The 19,355-nt window shown below is 42.4% G+C and overlaps 1 protein-coding gene across 1 annotated transcript in view; it reads left to right on the forward strand.

Moving 5' to 3' along the window:
* PREP (prolyl endopeptidase) overlaps positions 1 to 19,355 on the forward strand; it is a 136,087-nt gene that overhangs the window by 21,856 nt on the left and 94,876 nt on the right. The window contains exons 3-6 of the mRNA XM_067702459.1: positions 3,997 to 4,130; positions 5,258 to 5,388; positions 7,874 to 8,083; positions 12,055 to 12,176. Of these exons, the coding sequence (XP_067558560.1) occupies positions 3,997 to 4,130; positions 5,258 to 5,388; positions 7,874 to 8,083; positions 12,055 to 12,176 (597 nt within the window). The remainder of the gene's footprint in view (positions 1 to 3,996; positions 4,131 to 5,257; positions 5,389 to 7,873; positions 8,084 to 12,054; positions 12,177 to 19,355) is intronic.

A 19,355-nucleotide genomic window follows, 5' to 3' on the forward strand; every position in this document is an offset into this window, starting at 1 on the left:
AGGCCTAGATGCAGCCTCGTACAAACACAAATCAGACGGATTAGGGAAACGAAGTCTGCAGGGCTCCCTCCTCAGAGGACCCCCAGTGGAAGGGGAAGGGGCCAGCCAAGACCCTCAGTCTGCTGGGGCCTCAGGGTGGGAGCCCTAAGCAGCTAGAATGTTCTGGCGAGGCCCTCTGGGAAACAGCCATCAAATCTAGATGTGAGCATGCGCTGTGCCCATCTTCTCTGTCCCTACTCCCATTACAGTGGTCATTCCTGCTCCTTTAGAGCCCAGCCATTCCACTTGGCCTTGTCTCCCACTGGACCGCTGCCCCGGCTTCCTAACCGGCTTCCCTATTTCTGCTTTTGCTCCCCTATAGTCTGTTTTCCACCCAGAGCAAGAGTAGTCCTTTGAAAAGTTAAAGCAGACTATGTAACTGTCTCCTCACCCAGGCATAGCTTGTTTGCATTTGGAATGAAGATTCAAACTTCACATCTGCCCACCAGGGCCCACGGGATCTAGCTCCTGCCTGGGTCTCAGTCTCTCTCACTCATCCCCAGCCTCCCTGACCTCCGTACTCTTCTCACCTGCCAAGCTCCTCCGCCCAGGGCCCGGCACCTGCAGTTTCCTTGGCCTGGAACGCTCTTCCCGTCTTTACAGAGCTGCTCCCTCTTGCCTATCAGATCTCAATTCAGAGCCTCAGAAGAGCCTCCCTGGCCATCCTGCTAGAAGTAAGGACGCCCCCATCCCAGTGTTGCCCAGGATTGGTGGTGAAAGATGGCTTTCAAATTTCCGTGGGGGCTTTATATTTTTGTGAAATGTAACGGAGATGTCACGGCAGCGTCCCGTTGCTGTGGCGCCCCCTCCCGGTCGCTGCGCTCGCCGTGGGCTGGCAGTAGCGGTTCAGGAGCTGCGCGTCTCGTGGATGCTACTTCCAGTAGGAGCTTCGCCCCACGGCTACCCTGCGTGCGTCCTTAGGACTGACTGTTCCCTGCAGCCCTCTGGCTTGTGTCTTGTCTCCCCCGGTAGAACGTTCGCTCCACAATGGCAGGGATCTTGTCTTGGACTTCTCACCCCTCCACCTACCATGCCAGGATCGGTACTGACGCACACTAGGTTCACATTAAATCCTTGTCGACACTCCAGCACCCTGATGAGGCTGCCTGCCTTCTCCCCAGTGGGTCTGCTTTGTCTCCACATCCAGTATCAGGCAAGGAGTCGGCCTCGGTCACTGTTACAGTGACTGGAAGAACATGATTCCGCTTCAGCAGTATCGCTCCCTCGCTGTGTGGTGCTGGCCAAGTGCCTTCAGTACCACCTGCCTCCCTTTCCACGTCTGTAAAGGAGGCCTGGCATTTCCTTTGCCCATGAAATCAGGTGATGCTCTTGCACACGCTTAGCGATCTCCAGAACGCTGCCCCCGCGTGGCTTCGCAGCTGTGCATTGACTTTGTAACTAAAAAACAAGAGTTAATCTCCTTGTTGACACTTTTTAATGAGATAGAGTGGGGTCAGCAAACTTTTCCTGTGAAGGGCCACACAGGAAATATTGTAGATGTGAGCCACCTAGGTCACTGCTGGGTTTGCAGCCCGCCCCTCCCCCCCACCCACCTGCCCAACAGTTAAAAATATAAAAACTATTCTAAGCTTGAGTGCCGTAGGAAAGCAGGCCAGGGCGAGGTTTGCCAATCCCTCGTGATAAGCAGTTGGCGTTGTATTTCTGTGGGACTCAGTCAATGTTACTTTCTGTTTGAATGAAATAAGAAATGTGACCCATAACAGTTTCATTTCTCTTGAACCGATCCTCTTGCAAAGCTGTTATTCATCATTGTACTCATACCTCACACTCTTTCTCACTTGTTTTCAAGTGCATTGTAAACTTCGAGTTTTAGAACAGCTTTCTCTCGGCACACAATCGTGGTTCTCCAGGGCGGGGTCAGTGGTTTGTGTAGGAGAGCCCGTTTAGAGACCGTTTGGAGCTGGGGTCGGCCCTTAGATCTGGATGAACTCTGATATTAACGCACTTTTGCCTGCCGTTCCAAGTATAGCAAGTTGTTAATTTCCTGAAGTTTTCTCCTATCAAAAGGGTTTTACCTTTGTATAGACATCTGATTAAACCTTCGATTGAATTTAGAGCTGATACATTTATTCTTGTTTTATTTCTAATAGCCAGATGTGAATTATTATGAAACCAAGTTTTTATAGTATTATAACATTATAAATTTTCTAACTGCTTAGTTATAGATAGGTTACGCTTGGATACAACTGATCTGTTGTAAAAACTGCTCCTTCCCCTGCTTTTGCTGCCAGGGTCTCCTGATGGCCTGCAGGCCATCTCTTGCTCATCTTATAAACCATTATTGTTGACATACTTATTCAATGCACTTTCCAATTTTGTTTTAAATATTCTTTAGTTTCAGCATTTAGCAAAGTTCTCTGGAGTTGACAAGGGTAGAAGGTCTTAGAAAGATTGTCAAAAACAAAATTGATATGGGATTTCCCCGGCAGTGCAGTGGTTAGGAATCCGCCTACCAATGCAGGGGACACGGGTTCGAGCCCTAGTCTAGGAAGATCCCACATGCCGCGGAGCAACTGGGCCCGTGTGCCACAACTACTGAGCCTGCGCTCTAGAGCCCGTGAGCCACGACCACTGAGCCCGGGTGCCACAACTACTGAAGCCCACGCGCCTAGGGCCCGTGCTCCGCAACAAGAGAAGCCACCGCAATGAGAAGCCCGTGCACCGCAACGAAGAGTAGCCCCTGCTCGCCGCAACTAGAGAAAGCCCGTGCACAGCAACAAAGACCCAACGCGGCCAAAAACAAAAGTTGATAAAGTAGTACCTAGGTATCTCTAACTTGGTTTCTTTAACTCTGATGTTTGGGGCTCACCAGCTGCTGAGGGGCGTGGAGCCTTGCACAGGGTGAGTGTAGTGTCTTGACAGTGCGTGATCTGAGTAGCTGATACTGTGTTTGGTTAGAGCGTAGATTTGGGAACCAGCTCTGCCTCTCGCAGCCGCGTGATGTTCGGCACCTTTCTGACCTCTAAGACTCAGTCTCCCCATCCAGAAAGCTGGGCTAAAACAGAAGCTTCTGTATAGAATTATGAGTCCTAAATGAGTTAATACCTGCTGGGTGCATACTTAGTGCCGTGGAAGTATTAGTTGTTGTTATTTATTGAGGGAAAATATGCTTTCACTGATACATTTTTTAAATCCTTTTTTTCCAGGTTTCATTGAGATATGATTGATGTACAACACTGTATAAGTTTAAGGTGTTGAATATAATGATCTGACTTACGTGTATCATGAAATGATTACCAGGACAAGTTTAGTTGACATCCGTCATCTCGTACAGATATCAAAAGAAAGAAAAAAAATATTTTTTTCTTTGTGATTAGAACTCTTAGGATTTACTCTCTTTTAACAACTTTCATATATATCCTATCGCAGTGTTAATTATAGTCATGTTGTGCATTACATCCCTAGTACTTATTTATCTTATAACTGGAAGTTTGTGTCTTTTGACCACCTTCATCCAGTTCTACTCCCTTTATCCCCTGCCTCTGATAACCACAGATAGGATTTTTCTGTGAGTTTGGGGCTTTTGTTTTGTTTTATATTTTAAGAATCCACATATGAGTGAGATCATACAGTATTCGTCTTTCTCCGTTCAACTTAATGTAATGTCCTCAAGGTCCATCCATATTGTCCCAAATGGCAGAATTTCCTACTTTTTTATGACTGACTAATATTTGATTGTCTATATATATTCCACACCTTTTCTTTACTCATTCATCCATCAGTGGACACTTCGGTTGTTTCCATGTCATGACTATTGTAAATAATGCTGCTGTGAGCATGGGGGTGCAGATATCTCTTCGACGTAGTGTTTTTGTTTCCTTAGGATATATTCCCAGGAGTAAAATTGCTGAATCTTGCTGATACATATTAATGGATAACACTCCCCATGGAAAATTTTATATCTGACTTGCTTGTTCATTTAAATTTTCTCTCCAGGCTTTTGTGGAGGCCCAGAACAAGATTACTGTGCCATTTCTTGAGCAGTGTCCTATCAGAGGTTTATACAAAGAGAGAATGACTGAATTGTATGACTATCCCAAGTATAGTTGCCATTTCAAGAAAGGGAAAAGGTATGTGAAGTTGCTTTCATTTAATTTTCTTTTTACTTTTCTGATCTAATACGTTCTTAAATTTTACAGTACAAATTCGGAACAACTTATCAGTTTATAAACTTAATTCATTATAAAATCAATTCATTTCTATGCTGGAATATGAGAATAATATTTTTTGGTCTGTTGACCACTTTCTTAAAAGAAGGACCAAGAAATTTAGCAGAGATGTGCCCTAGGACGAAATCTAGATTGTAGGAAATGATTGTTGTCTCGTGGCTAGTAATTGGTGAGATAGCAGGATTCATAGACAGCAATGGAATTTGTTTGCCTCTGAAATTAATTCTCTTTAGCTTATACTACTTGAAAAGACCTTATTATATGCATTTCTTCCATCCAGGAATGGAAATGGGCCAAGATGCAGCACCCATTAATTCACCTCTCTTGTTCCTTGCCCTCTGACACCCACTTAAAACATAAGTCTCTTGTTTGCTTTTTAACTCTCTTTGGAACCACTACCACAAATTTACTTTAGAGTTTGTTAGACTTCACATACATAGGGATCAGCAAAGTATGATCTGCATGCCAAGCCCTGTCTACCCCCCGTTTTGTAAATAAAGTTTAAATGGCACACAGCCATGCGCATTGTTGGTGTGTTATTCACGGCTGCTTTTGTACAACAACTGCAGAATTGAGTAGTAGCATCAGAGTCTGTATGGTGCACAAAGCTTAATTAATTTGCAGTCTTGCCCGTTACAGAAAAGGTTTGCCCACCCCCTACCCTAGCACCCTGGCTAGGGATGGGAACCAGCACTTCATCTTAGCAAATCTGCTGTCTTCTCCATTGAAAAGAAAAAGTTACTGCTTTATTTGAATATCAGTTTTCACTTTAGGAAATAAAGCAGGCTTTATTTAGCTAATGTGTAGAATTACAATATATTATTTGAATTCTTAAAGCAATCCAGGGAACAAACTCTAGCTACAGGGAGATGGTGGGACCTTCCACTCTAGTCCCCATGTCCCTGGCACGGCCTGTTTGCAGTCGTACCTTTGTATGTTGTTTTCCTTTTTCTATTTGTTTGTATGTATTTGGTTTTTCTGCACAAATAGAACTCCATAGCTGAATAAAGACCATCTCTGTCCCCCAGGTATTTCTATTTTTACAATACAGGTTTGCAGAACCAACGAGTATTATATGTACAGGATTCCTTAGAGGGTGAAGCCAGAGTGTTCCTTGACCCCAACATACTCTCCGATGACGGCACGGTGGCGCTCCGAGGTGAGGGCTACACAGCCAGGCCCACGGGAGTCCCGGGGCCCTCGCTCGCAGCTCTGAAAGACCAGACAGAGTGTGGACCGTATTGTAGAACAGACGCACACGCAGTGTCAGGAAAGCTGATTTATGCACGGTAAATTCAGAACACATGGGTAGTCACATCTCCTTCTGATGGCATGAAGCAGGACCAGAGAGTAATTCACACTGGACCTAAATTAGCTTCTAGGGCTTCCGGGATCTTGAAGTATCATCTTCACTTTCTGTAGCTTCTCTGAGACCTGTCTGTGTTTGGAAAAAAATTAATTCTCTTCTGTAAGAAATTTAAGTTGTACAAAGAATGTTTTAACTATAAATATAAAACAGGAAAGAATATTTATGAAATCTGCTTCCTTGAGGGGAAAAAGTGATGTTTTCATATTTAGTTAATTGTTAGTGTGTTAGAATTAAAAGTATAAAACACAGTCTTGTAGAAATTAGACAACTTGGTACCTTGTCCCCAGAGGATGCAAGTTTAAAAGCTGAATAAGTATGTTTTGCTGTATGCAAAAATATGTATGCACTTGCCGTATGTCTCCTAAATAACTTCCCCCGAGATAACCTCCTCTACGGGCCATGAGATTACCCAGGTTTGTGCCATAAGCACCACTTCTAGGGTAAGGAAGTTGTCTACACTCTGGTTCTGTGGTTTAAAAATTGTACACTCTGAGAATCATCTCTGGCTAGTATTCTAGATGTTTTGAGTTAAGTTGGCTCAGCATTTCCTCCGTAGCATCTTGTCTTTTGTAGAAAAAGCACAGGTTCAGCCCTACAGAATTGAGCAGTTGGAACGCTGAAGTCCTGTAACTGATTAGGTGGGAATTAAAGAGGCCTGTGCCAGCAGATCTGTGTGAGAAGACCCTTTTATAAAGGCATTCAGTCATTTAGCACTTCCCTCCTCCTCTCCCCCAATAGGCTGTGTATGTACACGATGATCTTTAATCTCATTAGTATTGAGAGTAATCGGTATTGGAAATAAGATGCCAGCCAGCTTATTGTCAGTATTCTTCCGTGAATTTGGTCTTGGAAATGAAGATCAGTTGTGAGTGAATTTAATACACTGATTCTGTGCAGTAATACACCCTAAATAGAAGTTTATTTCATTTTAACCAGGGTCTATCTTGCAACTCATCCAGAGGACTTCATTATAACAGGGTCTCACCTCTCACTCTGATAATTCATTCCAGTAACATTTTTATGTAATGCTTGTCATGTACGGACCCTGATGGATGGCAAGGTAAATTAGACATGGGACTTGGTCTCAGTCTTTGAGTTTTCTGAAAATGATATTATAGGGAAGTCACAGTATAGGTAGACATTCAGATTCTTTTGATAGTATGTGATTTTTTTAAACATATATTTCAAGTCCAAGTGTTTTATTTACATTTTTCCTGAAAATTTTAAAATTATATATAATTTATGTAGCATAAAAAGTGAATATTTACTCCTCATCACATTCTTGACTCTTTCCTGCGTTTATATACGTTTGAGCCTGGATACTTTATAGGAATTATAAGTGATTAATAAGGAGGTTTTATGAAATTTTAACCTTATTTTTCCCTAGTAGAAGTTCCATGTAAAATAGTAGGAAACCCGTGAAAATAGTTGTGTTTCTTAGGATAATTTTTAACCCCCAGTGAAGTTTAACAGGCATCGTAAGAGGAAATCCCTAGTGTCAGTGTCTGGTACCAAACACTACACATTCCTTAGAATCATAAAGCTAATAGAAACACATAAATATGTGTCAAGAAGCATTCCACAGTGGTTAGAACATTCTGTCTGTGGTGGCCCCAAAGAATGGGGGACAGTGCATTAGTCCATCAGTGGTGTTGCTTTCCTTATCTTTTCACGGTCACTTTCGGAATGTGCACTGCATGAGTCTTCATTGCAAACCCTCAGGCTTCATTTACCTGGGCTTTTAGTGGTCAGATGGTGTGGACATTAATCCTGGAGCGCCAGCAATGCTCAGAAAACGAGGTTGTAGAGAGGGATTTCAAGTAGTTTGGAGTCCATTCCAAAAATTACGTAACGGCTCCAGTTTAGTTCTGTTACATTCAGTCATTACTCTAAAAGCAGTGTCCTTACTCCTTTCCCCCCTCCTTCCAAGTATAAACCCAGATGAACTCTGCTTTTAAGTGAACTGCTTATTGAATTATAGAAAATTTTTAAATGGAAGCATCTTAGTGGTCATATAATCTATTACTTCATTTTACAGATGAAGAAACTAAGGCCTGGAAAGGTTAAGAAACTTGTCCAAGGTCATAAGGCAAATTCCTGGGAGACCTGGGTGAGCCCTCAGAATTCCTCACAACCAGTTGCCTGCTCCTCCTGTTGCCACATTCTGCTTCCATGTGTGACAGAGAGCTTTGTCAGACAGCACAGTGGGCAGCGGGCAAGGCTGGGAGTGGTGTCCCCATGTTCACCATTTGACAATTTCTCATGTGTCCCTTAGGCTATGCATTCAGTGAAGATGGTGAATATTTTGCCTATGGTCTGAGTGCCAGTGGCTCAGATTGGGTGACGATCAAGTTCATGAAAGTCGATGGTGCCAAAGAGCTTCCAGATGTGCTCGAAAGAGTCAAGTTCAGCTGTATGGCCTGGACCCACGATGGGAAGGGAATGTTCTACAACGCATACCCACAACAGGATGGGAAAAGTGATGGTAGGTTGAGACTTCGGATGCAGCACCTTTTTCATGAAATGAAGTGTGACTTCACATGACTTAAAGAAAGAAGCTAAACCCCACATAGAGGTTGCTTGGTCTAGAATCATGTTTCCTGGAAGGACGTTTTATCTGTTAGCATAGTTGTGTAACAGTTCCTGCCAAAACTTTGTGGTTCAGAATAACGACCATTCATTTGCACTGTGAGTCTTCAGGTTGGCCAGGCAGTTCTTCTGGGCTTAGCTGAATTCTATCATGTATGTGAGATGAGCTGCTGGTCAGTTGACTGATCTTAGCGTGACGTTTTCACATGTCTGGGGCGTCACTTCTGCTCCATGTGGTCTCTCATTCTCTAGCCGGCCAGTCCAGGCCTGTTCACATGGCAGCTCAGCAGAATTCCAAGGGGGAGAGCTGAAAGGCACGACCTCTTTGATGCCTGGGCTTGCTATTGGAACATCACTTCACTGCATTCTTTGGGCCAAAGCAAGTCACAGGACCAACTGCTATTCAAGGGGTTGGGAGAGAGATACAGGGAACTGTGAAAAATTGGGGCCATTTTTATTGCTGTCCGTTCTTCACATATGCATTCTTTCTCCCAAGGGGATCATGGAGAAGATGGATTTTTTTTTTTTTAACAAAACCAACTTATTTAATGATGTTGAGTGATGATAAAATTTTGCAGGAATCACATCTCTTTCTCTGCTCAGAAGTTACAGGTCACCTGTCGGTCACACTTGTCTTGACGCTTTTGTCCTCATTAACTACCAGGACACAACTTTGTTCTCTGCTTCAATTGCACAAAGATCCTATTGTGTGCAAGTGGTCCCTCTTTCTTCCTTCACCTCTCACCTTCCCAGGCAGGAAGGGCCCTGTAGCTTGTACCTTGCTGGTACAAGCTGTCGACATCATCTTCTTTACGCTACTCCATATTTCCATGTGGTGTACAGCATTTTCATGTTGTCTTCGTTGATCTTTACAGGTGGGCTGCCATCCCTTTGCTGGAGTTTTGGAGCTGGGGTGCAGAGTCTCAGTTACTTGTTGCAGGGCCTAGAGCTGGCAGGAAGCACGGCTAGTCCAGTGCTTTCTCCTGCACATGCTGTCCCCTTATCATGAATTGCTGTATCTTTGTCATCTTTAGATAGTCTTTTTTTCTCTTTTCCCCCCAGTTGAATTGGGAATAAGGCTCTAATACTTTTCATCTCTTTCAGCTGCATTTATCAATAGCTTTTGCTGCCTTGGATTAGATTACTGTAGTACCTTTTTCTTAGTTCACCAATGAGCTACAAGAGGAGCTAAGAGTAGGCTTTTTATTCAAGGATGTTGGCTAAAGAAAGACCTCTGTGCTCTGTACACTGAATTAGCTGCCTGTATGAAGAGTGCTGCTGAGTTAGAAAGTGTTGGCTGTTTCCAAGTTCTAGGAGACCAAAAAAGTATATAACTGGCCATTTCTTGTTAGAGAACAGTGTTATTAAGTTAACTTGTGAAAAACATGGAAATTATTATTTAGCCTTAATTTCCATTGGCAGAAATAGTAATAATTAGTAATGGTGGTTGATTTAAGAGAGCCAGCATCTTCTCCCAGCTGTAATTTTGCTGTCCTTTTGTTCGGAAGACCTCAGCAGCCTTTCAGGTTGTGTGGTGGAAGACTTACGAATGAGGCTAAGCAATTCTGGCTATGTGCTGTTAGCAGTGTTCCTGGAAAACCCATGGAAAATCACCAAGTTAAGCTTTTTTTTTTTTAATGTTATGGTATTATCTTCCTTTTTTTCTTCATTGTCCTGAAGAAAATCAGCCTCCAAAATCAGCAAATATATGTGGTTATTTCCAGGGTGATACCCAACTGATACTTAACTCTCTTTTTTTTTTTTAATAGATTTAATCTTTTAGAGCAGTTTCAGGTTCACAGCAAAACTGAGCATAAGGTACCAAGATTTCCCATATACCCTCTGCCCCTCACACATGCATGGCCTGCCCCATTATCAGCAACCCCATCAGAGGGTACAGTAGATGAGCCTGCACGGACACATCATAATCACCCCAAATCCACAGTTTACATTAGAGTTCACTCGTGGTGGCGTACATTCCATGGGTTTGGGCAAACACATAATGATATATATCTACCATTGTAGTATCATAGAGTGTTTTCACTGCCTTAATAATCCTGTGCTCCACCTATACATCCTTCCCTCTCCTGCCAGCCCCTGGCAACCACTGACCTTTTTTACTGTCTCTATAGCTTTGCCTTTTCCAGAATGTCATGTAGTTGGAATCATACAGTGTATAGCCTTTCAGATTGGCTTCTTTCACTTAGTGATGTGCATTTAAGCTTTTTCCATGTGTTTTTATGGCTTGATAAAAACACTAAAAAGCATTATTTCAGCATTAAATAATATTCCGTTGCCTAGATGTACTATCGTTTGTTTATCCATTCACCTCTGAAGGACATCTTGGTTGCTTCCAAGTTTTGGCAATTATGAATCAAGCTGCTGTTAACATCCGTTGTACAGGTTTTTGTGTGGATGTCAGTTTTCAACTCATTTGGGTAAATACTACCAAGGAGCACAGTTCCTATATCATAACGGTATGTTTAGTTTTGTAAGAACCTGCCAAACTGTCTTCCAAAGTGGCTGTACCATTTGCATTCCCGCCAGCAATGAGTGAGAGTTCCTGTTGTTCCACATCTTGGCCAGCATTTGGTGTTTTGAGTGTTCTGGGTTTCGGCCATTCTAATAAGTGTGTAGTGGTATCTCATTGTTTTAATTTGCAGTTCCTTGATGACATATGCTGAGGGACATCTTTTCACATGCTTATTTTCCATTCGTATTTCTTCTTCGGTGAGGTTAAGATCTGTTAAGGTCTCTGGCCCATGTTTTTAATTGGGTTCTTCATTTTCTTATTGTTGAGTTTTAAAAGTTCTTTGTATATTTTGGGTAACAGTCCTTTATCAGATATTTGCTTGTCTTTTCATTCTCTTGACAGTGTCTTTTCGTGGAGCCGAAGGGTTTAATTGTAATGAAGTTTGGCTTATCCGTTATTTCTTTCATGGGTTATGCTTTCGGTGTTGTATCTAAAAAGTCATCACCAAATCCAAGGTCATCTAGATTTTCTCCTGTGTTATCTTCTAGGAGTTTTATAATTGCATTTACATTTTTAGGTCTGTGATCCATTTTGGGTTAATTTTTGTGAAGTGTATAAGGTCTGTGTCTTGATTCATTTTTTGCATGGGGTTGCCCAGTTGTTCCAGAACCATTTGTTGAAAAGACTGTCTTTTCTACATCGTATTGCCTTTGTTCCTTTATCAAAGATCAGTTGACTGTATTTATGTGGGTCTGTTTCTGGGCTCTCTACTCTGTTCCCTTGATCCATTTGTCTATTTTGCTAATACCACACTGTCTTGATTATTTATAATAAATCTTGAAGTCAGGTAGTATCAGTTGTCCACTTTTGTTTTCTTCCTTCAGTATTGTGTTGGCTCTTCTGGGTTTTTTGCTTCTCCACATAAACTTTAGGATCAGTTTGTCCATATCCACAAAATAACTTGCTGGGATTTTGATTGGGATTGCATTGCATCTGTAGACTAAGTTGAAAAGAACTGTCATCCTGACAATATTGAGTATTTCTGTCCGTAATATATTGAGTATATCTTTCCATTTATTTAGTTATTCTTTGATTTCTTTCATCAGTTTTGTAGTTCTCCTATAGACCTTATACATATTTTATTAGATTTATACCTAAGTATTTCATTTTGGGGGCTGCTAACGTAAATGGTACTGTGTTTTTAACTTCAAATTCCACTTGTTCATTGTTAGTATGTAGGAAAGTGATTAACTTTTGTATATTAACCTTGTATCCTACAGTCCCGCAACCAGATACTTAGATTTTTAAATATTTCTAGCATTGTACAGTATGGGAGGGATAGATTTTCTTAAAATTGTCAGCTGCATTTCAGTGTACGTTTTTAATTCCTTTAGGCACAGAAACATCCACCAATCTCCACCAAAAGCTCTGCTACCATGTACTGGGGACTGATCAGTCAGAAGATATTTTGTGTGCTGAGTTTCCTGATGAGCCTAAGTGGATGGGTGGAGCTGAGGTACCGTTCTACCGTGAGATTTTACCCACAAACACCATCTCTCTTGGATTGTGTACATAAATATTCTTATGTGGTGATCTTTACAGATGGTGGAAGTCCTTTGAGTGAACATTCTTTTGTTAGAAATATTAGTACTCAAATGGACTCTTAATAATGAAGGTGAAAAATCTTTTAACTGTCATCTCAACATAAAAATCTTAATACTAAAAGTAATACATGCTTATGGTAAAATGGTAAAAGTACAAAATAACGTAAAGTAAAACATGAACATTTCAAAACTTGGAATCCTGATTCTCAGAGGTGAGGAGAGTTTCCTTCCAAAACTTTTCTTTGTATACACAGGTGAGAATGTAGGGGGAGAGAGAGTGTGTGTTTTTCTTTTTTACACAACTGTGCTCTTCATGCCTCTTGTTCTCTTGTTTTTACATTAAAATATGTACCCTTTGGATATTTATGCATCTCATAGGTGGTTCATACATTCCTTAGGGGTCTTGATAATAACCGACCTCTGTTGAAGTGATGTCTTTGTAGTTACTGTCCCAGATTTTATTCTGTATCTTGCGAATCGCCTGTGAAATAACTTAGAGGTGCTTAGAGAAAGAATTGGACTCTTGTTAGCTCATTTCTGGGTACTAAGATGTATATATATATATATATATATATATATTTTTTTTTTTTTAAGAAAGAAAAGCATTCTGAATGTTTTCATGTAGGTGGGGTATCATCCCATTTTAGTGGGAATGAGGAATCCACTAGAAACTTTGAAGCCCATTGAGCCTCTTACCCCTTCTCGGGGATACAATTAGAACTTTGGTAAGAAAGGGGTATTTTAGATTTGAACTTCTGTGCATGGGTCTGATTCAGTGGGGGATAGAATATGAATCCACGGTTTTTTAGTCCACGTGCGTTACTATACCTTATTCCACATTGTCCCCGTATTTATTTTGATTCTCTAGAACCACAGTTGGCAGCCTACTGCCCTCAGCCAAAGTCTGGCCAGCTGCCTGCTTTTGTAGATTGGGTTTTGCTGGAGCACAGCCACGCCCATTTGTTTACTTGTCTGTGGCCGCTTTCAAGTTGCCAGAGCAGACTTGACTAGTTGCCACAGAAGGAGGCCCTGAAAGCTGAAAATATTTACTTTCTGGCCCTTAATAGAAGAGGTTTGCCAGACTTTAATGCAGTATGTTAAAAGTGAATTTATAAGACTTGCATATTATTGCCTGTTTGAAACTGTGCCCTTTTTGCATACTTCTTCCCCACCCTACAAGCGTTTCTTGTGTAGTTACTGTTGTCAGTTTTCTCACATTTGTTTTTAATGGCTTTTCTGACTTTATTTGTAGATTGTTTCTACTAAGTTTTCTTCTTAGTCCAACTTCTCATACCCAAGGCTTCTGCATTCTGCAGAGAGGAGGTATTTATTTATAAAATAATACACATTTTTACCTTCATCTGAGTGGAGCAATTAGGGAGGTAAATATGCTACCAAAAACATCTTGTAATGTTGGGTCATGTGTTTCTTTTCACCTTTTTGCGGGGAGAGATGTTGATGGGGAAACATTACCGCAGACCTGTTTTAATCAAGGTAAAATTATATGGTCGATAAAATGAAATACAACTGAAAGTGAGTGCCGGAATAACTGATGTACTTTAGCACATTAGTCCAGAAGAAAACAAGCTTCGCAGTAGAGTACACATGCAGCTAGTTGCTCACATCTCTTTATTAGCGTTTGCTTGAAACAGCTAGTTTTTTTTTTTCTTTTTACTTCTTAAAATCATGGTAAAATATAGCTAACATAAAACTTATCCCTTTAATCGTCAACATAAAGTTTATGAGTTTAATCATTTGTAGAGTTCAGTGGCATTAAGTACGTTCACATTATTGTACGAGCATCACCCCCATCTGTCTCCAGAACTTTTTTCATCTTGAGAAACTGAAGCTCTGAACCCATTAAGTGATAACTCTGCATCCCCTCTTCCACCCAGTCCCTGGTAACCACATTCTACTTTCTGTCTCTATGTATTTGACTGTTCTAGGTACCTCATGTAAATGTCATTATATAGTATTTGTCCTTTTGTGACTATTTCACTTAGCATAACATCTTCAAGGTTTATTTCCATGTTGTACCATGTGTCAGAATTCCCTTCCTTTTAAAAATTGAATAATATTCCATTGTGTGCATATACATTTAGTTTATCCAGTCATCCGTCAATGGACACTTGGGGTGTTTCCACAGCATTATTGTGAATAATGCTGCTATAAGCCGCCAGTTTTTTTAAATACAGTGGAAACATACCTTATATGCATTTAAAATATATGTATATTCTGGGCTTCCCTGGTGGCGCAGTGGTTGAGAGTCCGCCTGCCGATGCAGGGGACACCGGTTCGTGCCCCGGTCCGGGAAGATTCCACGTGCCGCGGAGCGGCTGGGCCTGTGAGCCATGGCCGCTGAGCCTGCGTGTCTGGAGCCTGTGCTCCGCAACGGAAGAGGCCCCAACAGTGAGAGGCCTGCGTACCGCAAAAAAAAAAAAAAAAAAAAAAATATATATATATATATATATATATATATGTATGTATGTATATTCAATTCTGCTACTAGGCAACTGAAAAGAAAAGCAAATTTAAATAGTTTGGATGATCCTTTTACCATTCACTCAGTAGATATTCACTCTGTGTGACTTGTCTAATATCTTTACCATAACCGTGGTAGGGCGGTGATCATTCTATTGCATGGACAAAGTAAAGTACCTGTGAGGGTGACTAACTTGCAGGTCCATGGCTGGAACTGCCTGCTGGGTATGTTAGACCCACAGCCTGTATCTTGTTAACCTCCAGCATTCTGCCTCCCTTGTCAAAAGGTAAGAAGTTGTGCGAAAACAGCAGGAATGACCGTTTAAAGAATGGCAGTAAATGAAGAGATGGCATCTGTATTGCACAGAAGCAATAAATGAAGTTGTTAAAAAAAAAAAAGCTAATGGGATGTGTACAGTGAGTCCTAAGGAACTTTATACTAGATCAGGGCCCTGATGAGCAAATTATGCAGAGGAAGTCTGTAAGCAAACCAGTAGGCTTAGTAGACACAAACTGGGTATAGGTTTCATTAAGCTGTATTCCAGCTGCTTAGGGGGTCTTGTTAGACATCACCCTTCCAGTGGCCAGGGTTAGTTGGGCAGGTTCTGTTGAGAGGACCTTCTTGCTATGTGGAAGAGCAACTTTGTCACTTAAACACGGGTGCTATATTTCTGAGCCTTCAGAAGCCTCAGGTATGCCCTGAAATTGATTCGGTTCCAAGTCAGAAAAATCAAGGTCATGCCAAAAGTCGTGATGTACGAGTTTCTTGTACCTGTCAAGGAAGTGTGATAAAGCCCATGGGGTCCAAGAAGCTGGTGGGCTGTCAGCTGGCTGGAGCAGAAGCACCCATGCCTGGTGTACGAATGAGCGCTCAGAGCATTCACTGGAAGTGAAGCAGACGGTTTCCTAACAGGCTTTATTTAGTGACCCACACCTTAGAGAAAAGCAGTAGTCCTGATCATAACCGCACAGCAAGTGCACGTGCTGCAGTTGTTGCTTTTATTTTTCAAGTGGTGGCTTTTAGGATCGTCATTTTGAATCTGGTATTTCGTGAATACACTCACTCAGCAGTGTCTCTGAATGGAGGGCCAGCACCATCGTGATGGGGGCGTACTGGAGCACGAATCAGGAGATTTTAATTCTAGTCCTGTCTGTGTGACCTTGGGCAAGTCACATCTCTCCAAGTCTGTTTACCTAAGTTTCCTTCAGCGCCTTTTTCAGTCTGTGGATGGAGGATTTATCACAGCATCTCATAGGCCCTGGAGGGTTGGGCTTTGTGGGTGTGGCTGAGTGAGTGGATGTCTCTGAATTTCTTTGGTGCGCTGCCCTCCTCCTCTCTTTTGGCTGCTGCAGTCCAGGTTCACCGAGGACTTCTCTTTATATCCTAGATGCTGTCTCCTCGTGACTCCTCTCCTTCCTTCACAGATACCTCCCCTGCCTTCCTTCATGGACAGGTCCTTCTTGCCTTGAGCCGCCCGTCAAGTTACTATCACGAAGCAGCTTTAGTTTCCCCACTGTGGCCTAGGACAGCATCCACCCAGCAGAACCCATAGCTTTCTGGACACTTTAGAGTGTTTGAACTGTTACTAAAGGTCCATTGCAGCTCAAAACAAAATATCAACTCTCCAATTTACTTCTTCCCTCTCCCCAGCTCAGGTTTCGTGAGCACGTGGGGGACTAGCAGGTGGGGTAGGTAATGTTTGTTCCCTAGACTTGGACATGAGTAGTCATAGTGGCTTTGTTCATGATAGCCCCAAACTGGACACACCCCAAGTATCCATTAACAAGTGCATGAGTGAATAAACTGTGGTACATCCCTATGATGGAATACTAGTCAGCAATAAAAAGGAATGAACTATTTTTTTTAAGTTTATTTTATTGAAGTATAGTTGATTTACAATGTTGTGTTAGTTTTCTGGTGTACAGCAAAAATGATTCAGTTATATGTACATATATAACAGTTTGCATATGCTAATCCCAAACTCCCAATCCATTCCTCCCCTACCCTCCCTTCCCCTTGGCAGCCACAAGTCTGTTCTCTAGGTCTATAATCTGGTTTTGTTTTGTAGAAAATTTCATTTGTGTCATGTTTTAGATTCCACATATAAGTGATATCATATGGTATTTGTCTTTCTCTTTTTGACTTCACTTAGTAGGATAATCACTAGGTCCATCCGTGTAGCTGCAAATGGCATTATTTCATTCTTTGTTATGGTTGAATAATATTACATTGTGTATATACACCACATCTTTATCCATTCATCTGTCAGACATTTAGGTTGCTTCCATGTCTTGGCTATTGTAAATAGTGCTGCTACGAACATTGGAGTGCATGTATCTTTTCAAATTCTAGTTTTGTCTGACTATATGGCCAGGAGTGTGATTGCTGGATCATAAGGCAATTCTGTTTTTAGTTTTTCTGGGGAACTTTGATGCTGTTTTCCATAGTGGCTGCACCACTATGGGAATGAACTCTTGATACACTGAACAAGAGGGATGAATCTCAGAGTAATTATGCTCTGTGAAAGAAGCTAGAAAAGAAAGAGTACACAGTATTTGATTCCATTTATGTAACACTCTAGAAAATGCAAAGTAGTCTATAATGGCACGGAGCAGATCAGTGGTTGCTTGAGAATTGGGGGATGGGAACAGGAAGGAGGGAATATAAAGGGGCAGGAGGCAACCGACGGATGGTCAGACTGAAACGTCAGAATTTAAGTTTTACGGGGCGGGGGCAGGGGAGTGGCCATTCTGAGCAGTGACAAGATTGCCTGTTCCCTCCCCTCAGCCATTCATCGTGTTTTAGTTTCTACAGTGGCCGTGCAGGGGGAGGAGTTGGAGAAGGGGAACAGGGTTTTTGCTCATCCGGAGCTGTTTGTCCACATGTCTCCTGGCAGCTTGCGGTCATGAGGGGTTTCTAGGTACCAGCTCTTTGTGATCCTTTTGCAGTGAGATCCCCTCGATTCTGGGAACCTGTGTACTTTGTCGTTCCCTCGTGTGGACAGTAAACTCTCTGGCTGACCTTTTGCATCGTCCTCCCTTCCGCTCACAGCTTCTGCTCCCAGCAGGATTCCCCTGAGGTTCATGCCTCTCTGGCACCCCCTTTTCCATCCTTTTTCAGCAGGCTCCTTTCCAGATGACTGGAGTCCAGCTACCTTCCTGGTGCCTCTTGTTCCAGGGGAAGCCACGTCCATGGGTCGCTCCATCCTGGACGTGCAGGCAGTGTTCACCACTGCCCTCCTCACCTGCCAGCCCAGGGCCTCCTGCCCTTGGTCCCTCCTGCACCTCCAGCTGCTGTGCCCCTGGGGGTAACATGAAACACATACCTGGCATCTGGCTTGGAGGCACAGTGATGTCACTTATTATGTAAGATAGACTGTGACGTTTCAGATGGAGGGCAGGATTGTGGGAGGATAGAAATAATCATGTTTTAGAAGGTTCTTTTGGACAAAAAAAGTCTATTTTAAAGTGACTTGTAGGGCTTCCCTGGTTGGCGCAGTGGTTGAGAGTCCGCCTGCCGATGCAGGGGACACGGGTGACTTGTAGAGCATTTGGAGGGAAAAAAAACCCCACAAAGCAAGCATGTTGAGGCACTTTTCCCAGCAGAGGGTGCTCTAGAGTGTAGATTCTGAAAATGTATCAAGTCCCTTGAGAAAGGATTAAGAAGAAAATGCCCAGCCTCTTTGTGATTATCTAGCTGAATCCTGCATTGAGAACCTAATTTTATTGTACAAAGGTAATCTTGATCTTAATAGGTATCACATATCCCCATAAGCCATCTTTACATGTTCACTGTGTTCCCTAGTAATTAAAATATGTATGTACAGCTGACCCTTGAACAATGCAGGGGTTAGGGGTGCCTATAACTTACATCCCTTTATATATGCGGTTCCTCCGTATCCACTATTCCACATCCACAGGTTCAAGCAACTCTGGACCTGTAGCATTTCCTACTGAAAAAAATCTGTGTGTAAGTGGACCCAAGTTGTTCTAGGGTCAACTGTGTTTGTGTACACATTTATGTATATTACATATATATATATATGAACTTGTACACATGTATGTATATTTCATATGTATTAACGTTACCTAATGCTTGACTCGTGGTGGGCACTCAGAATGTAAATATCTGTACTCCCCCTTCCCCTGCTGAGGTTCACACACACAAAGACCCTGTAGACAGATGCTGGTGCGCCCAGCGTTGCCTTACAGAGCATACGTAGTAAAGTCAGATGTTCCTCAGGAAACTCTGCCTCACCTGCCCCTTTCTTGTTGGATGGTTTCTGCTTGAGCAGTACTGTTCAGCAGCCCTCTTCCTGGTCAGCACAGTTCATGCGTTTACTCCCCAAATACCTGGAAGCCCTTATTACCTTGGGTCCACCACTGTGCTGGGGCCAGGTGGTACTCAGGAGAAGAGATGGGCAGGCTCTGGCCCTGATGGAAGATGTTTTGGCTGTAGTAAACTATTTTATATGAAATTTTTTTTTTTTTTTTTTGCAGTACGCGGGCCTCTCACTGTTGTGGCCTCTCCCGTTGCGGAGCACAGGCTCAGGGCACGAACCCGGGTCCCCTGCATCAGCAGGCGGACTCTCAAGCACTGCGCCACCAGG

This window comes from Pseudorca crassidens, chromosome 13 (genome assembly GCF_039906515.1).
Source record: "Pseudorca crassidens isolate mPseCra1 chromosome 13, mPseCra1.hap1, whole genome shotgun sequence".
Taxonomy (NCBI): Eukaryota; Metazoa; Chordata; class Mammalia; order Artiodactyla; family Delphinidae; genus Pseudorca; species Pseudorca crassidens.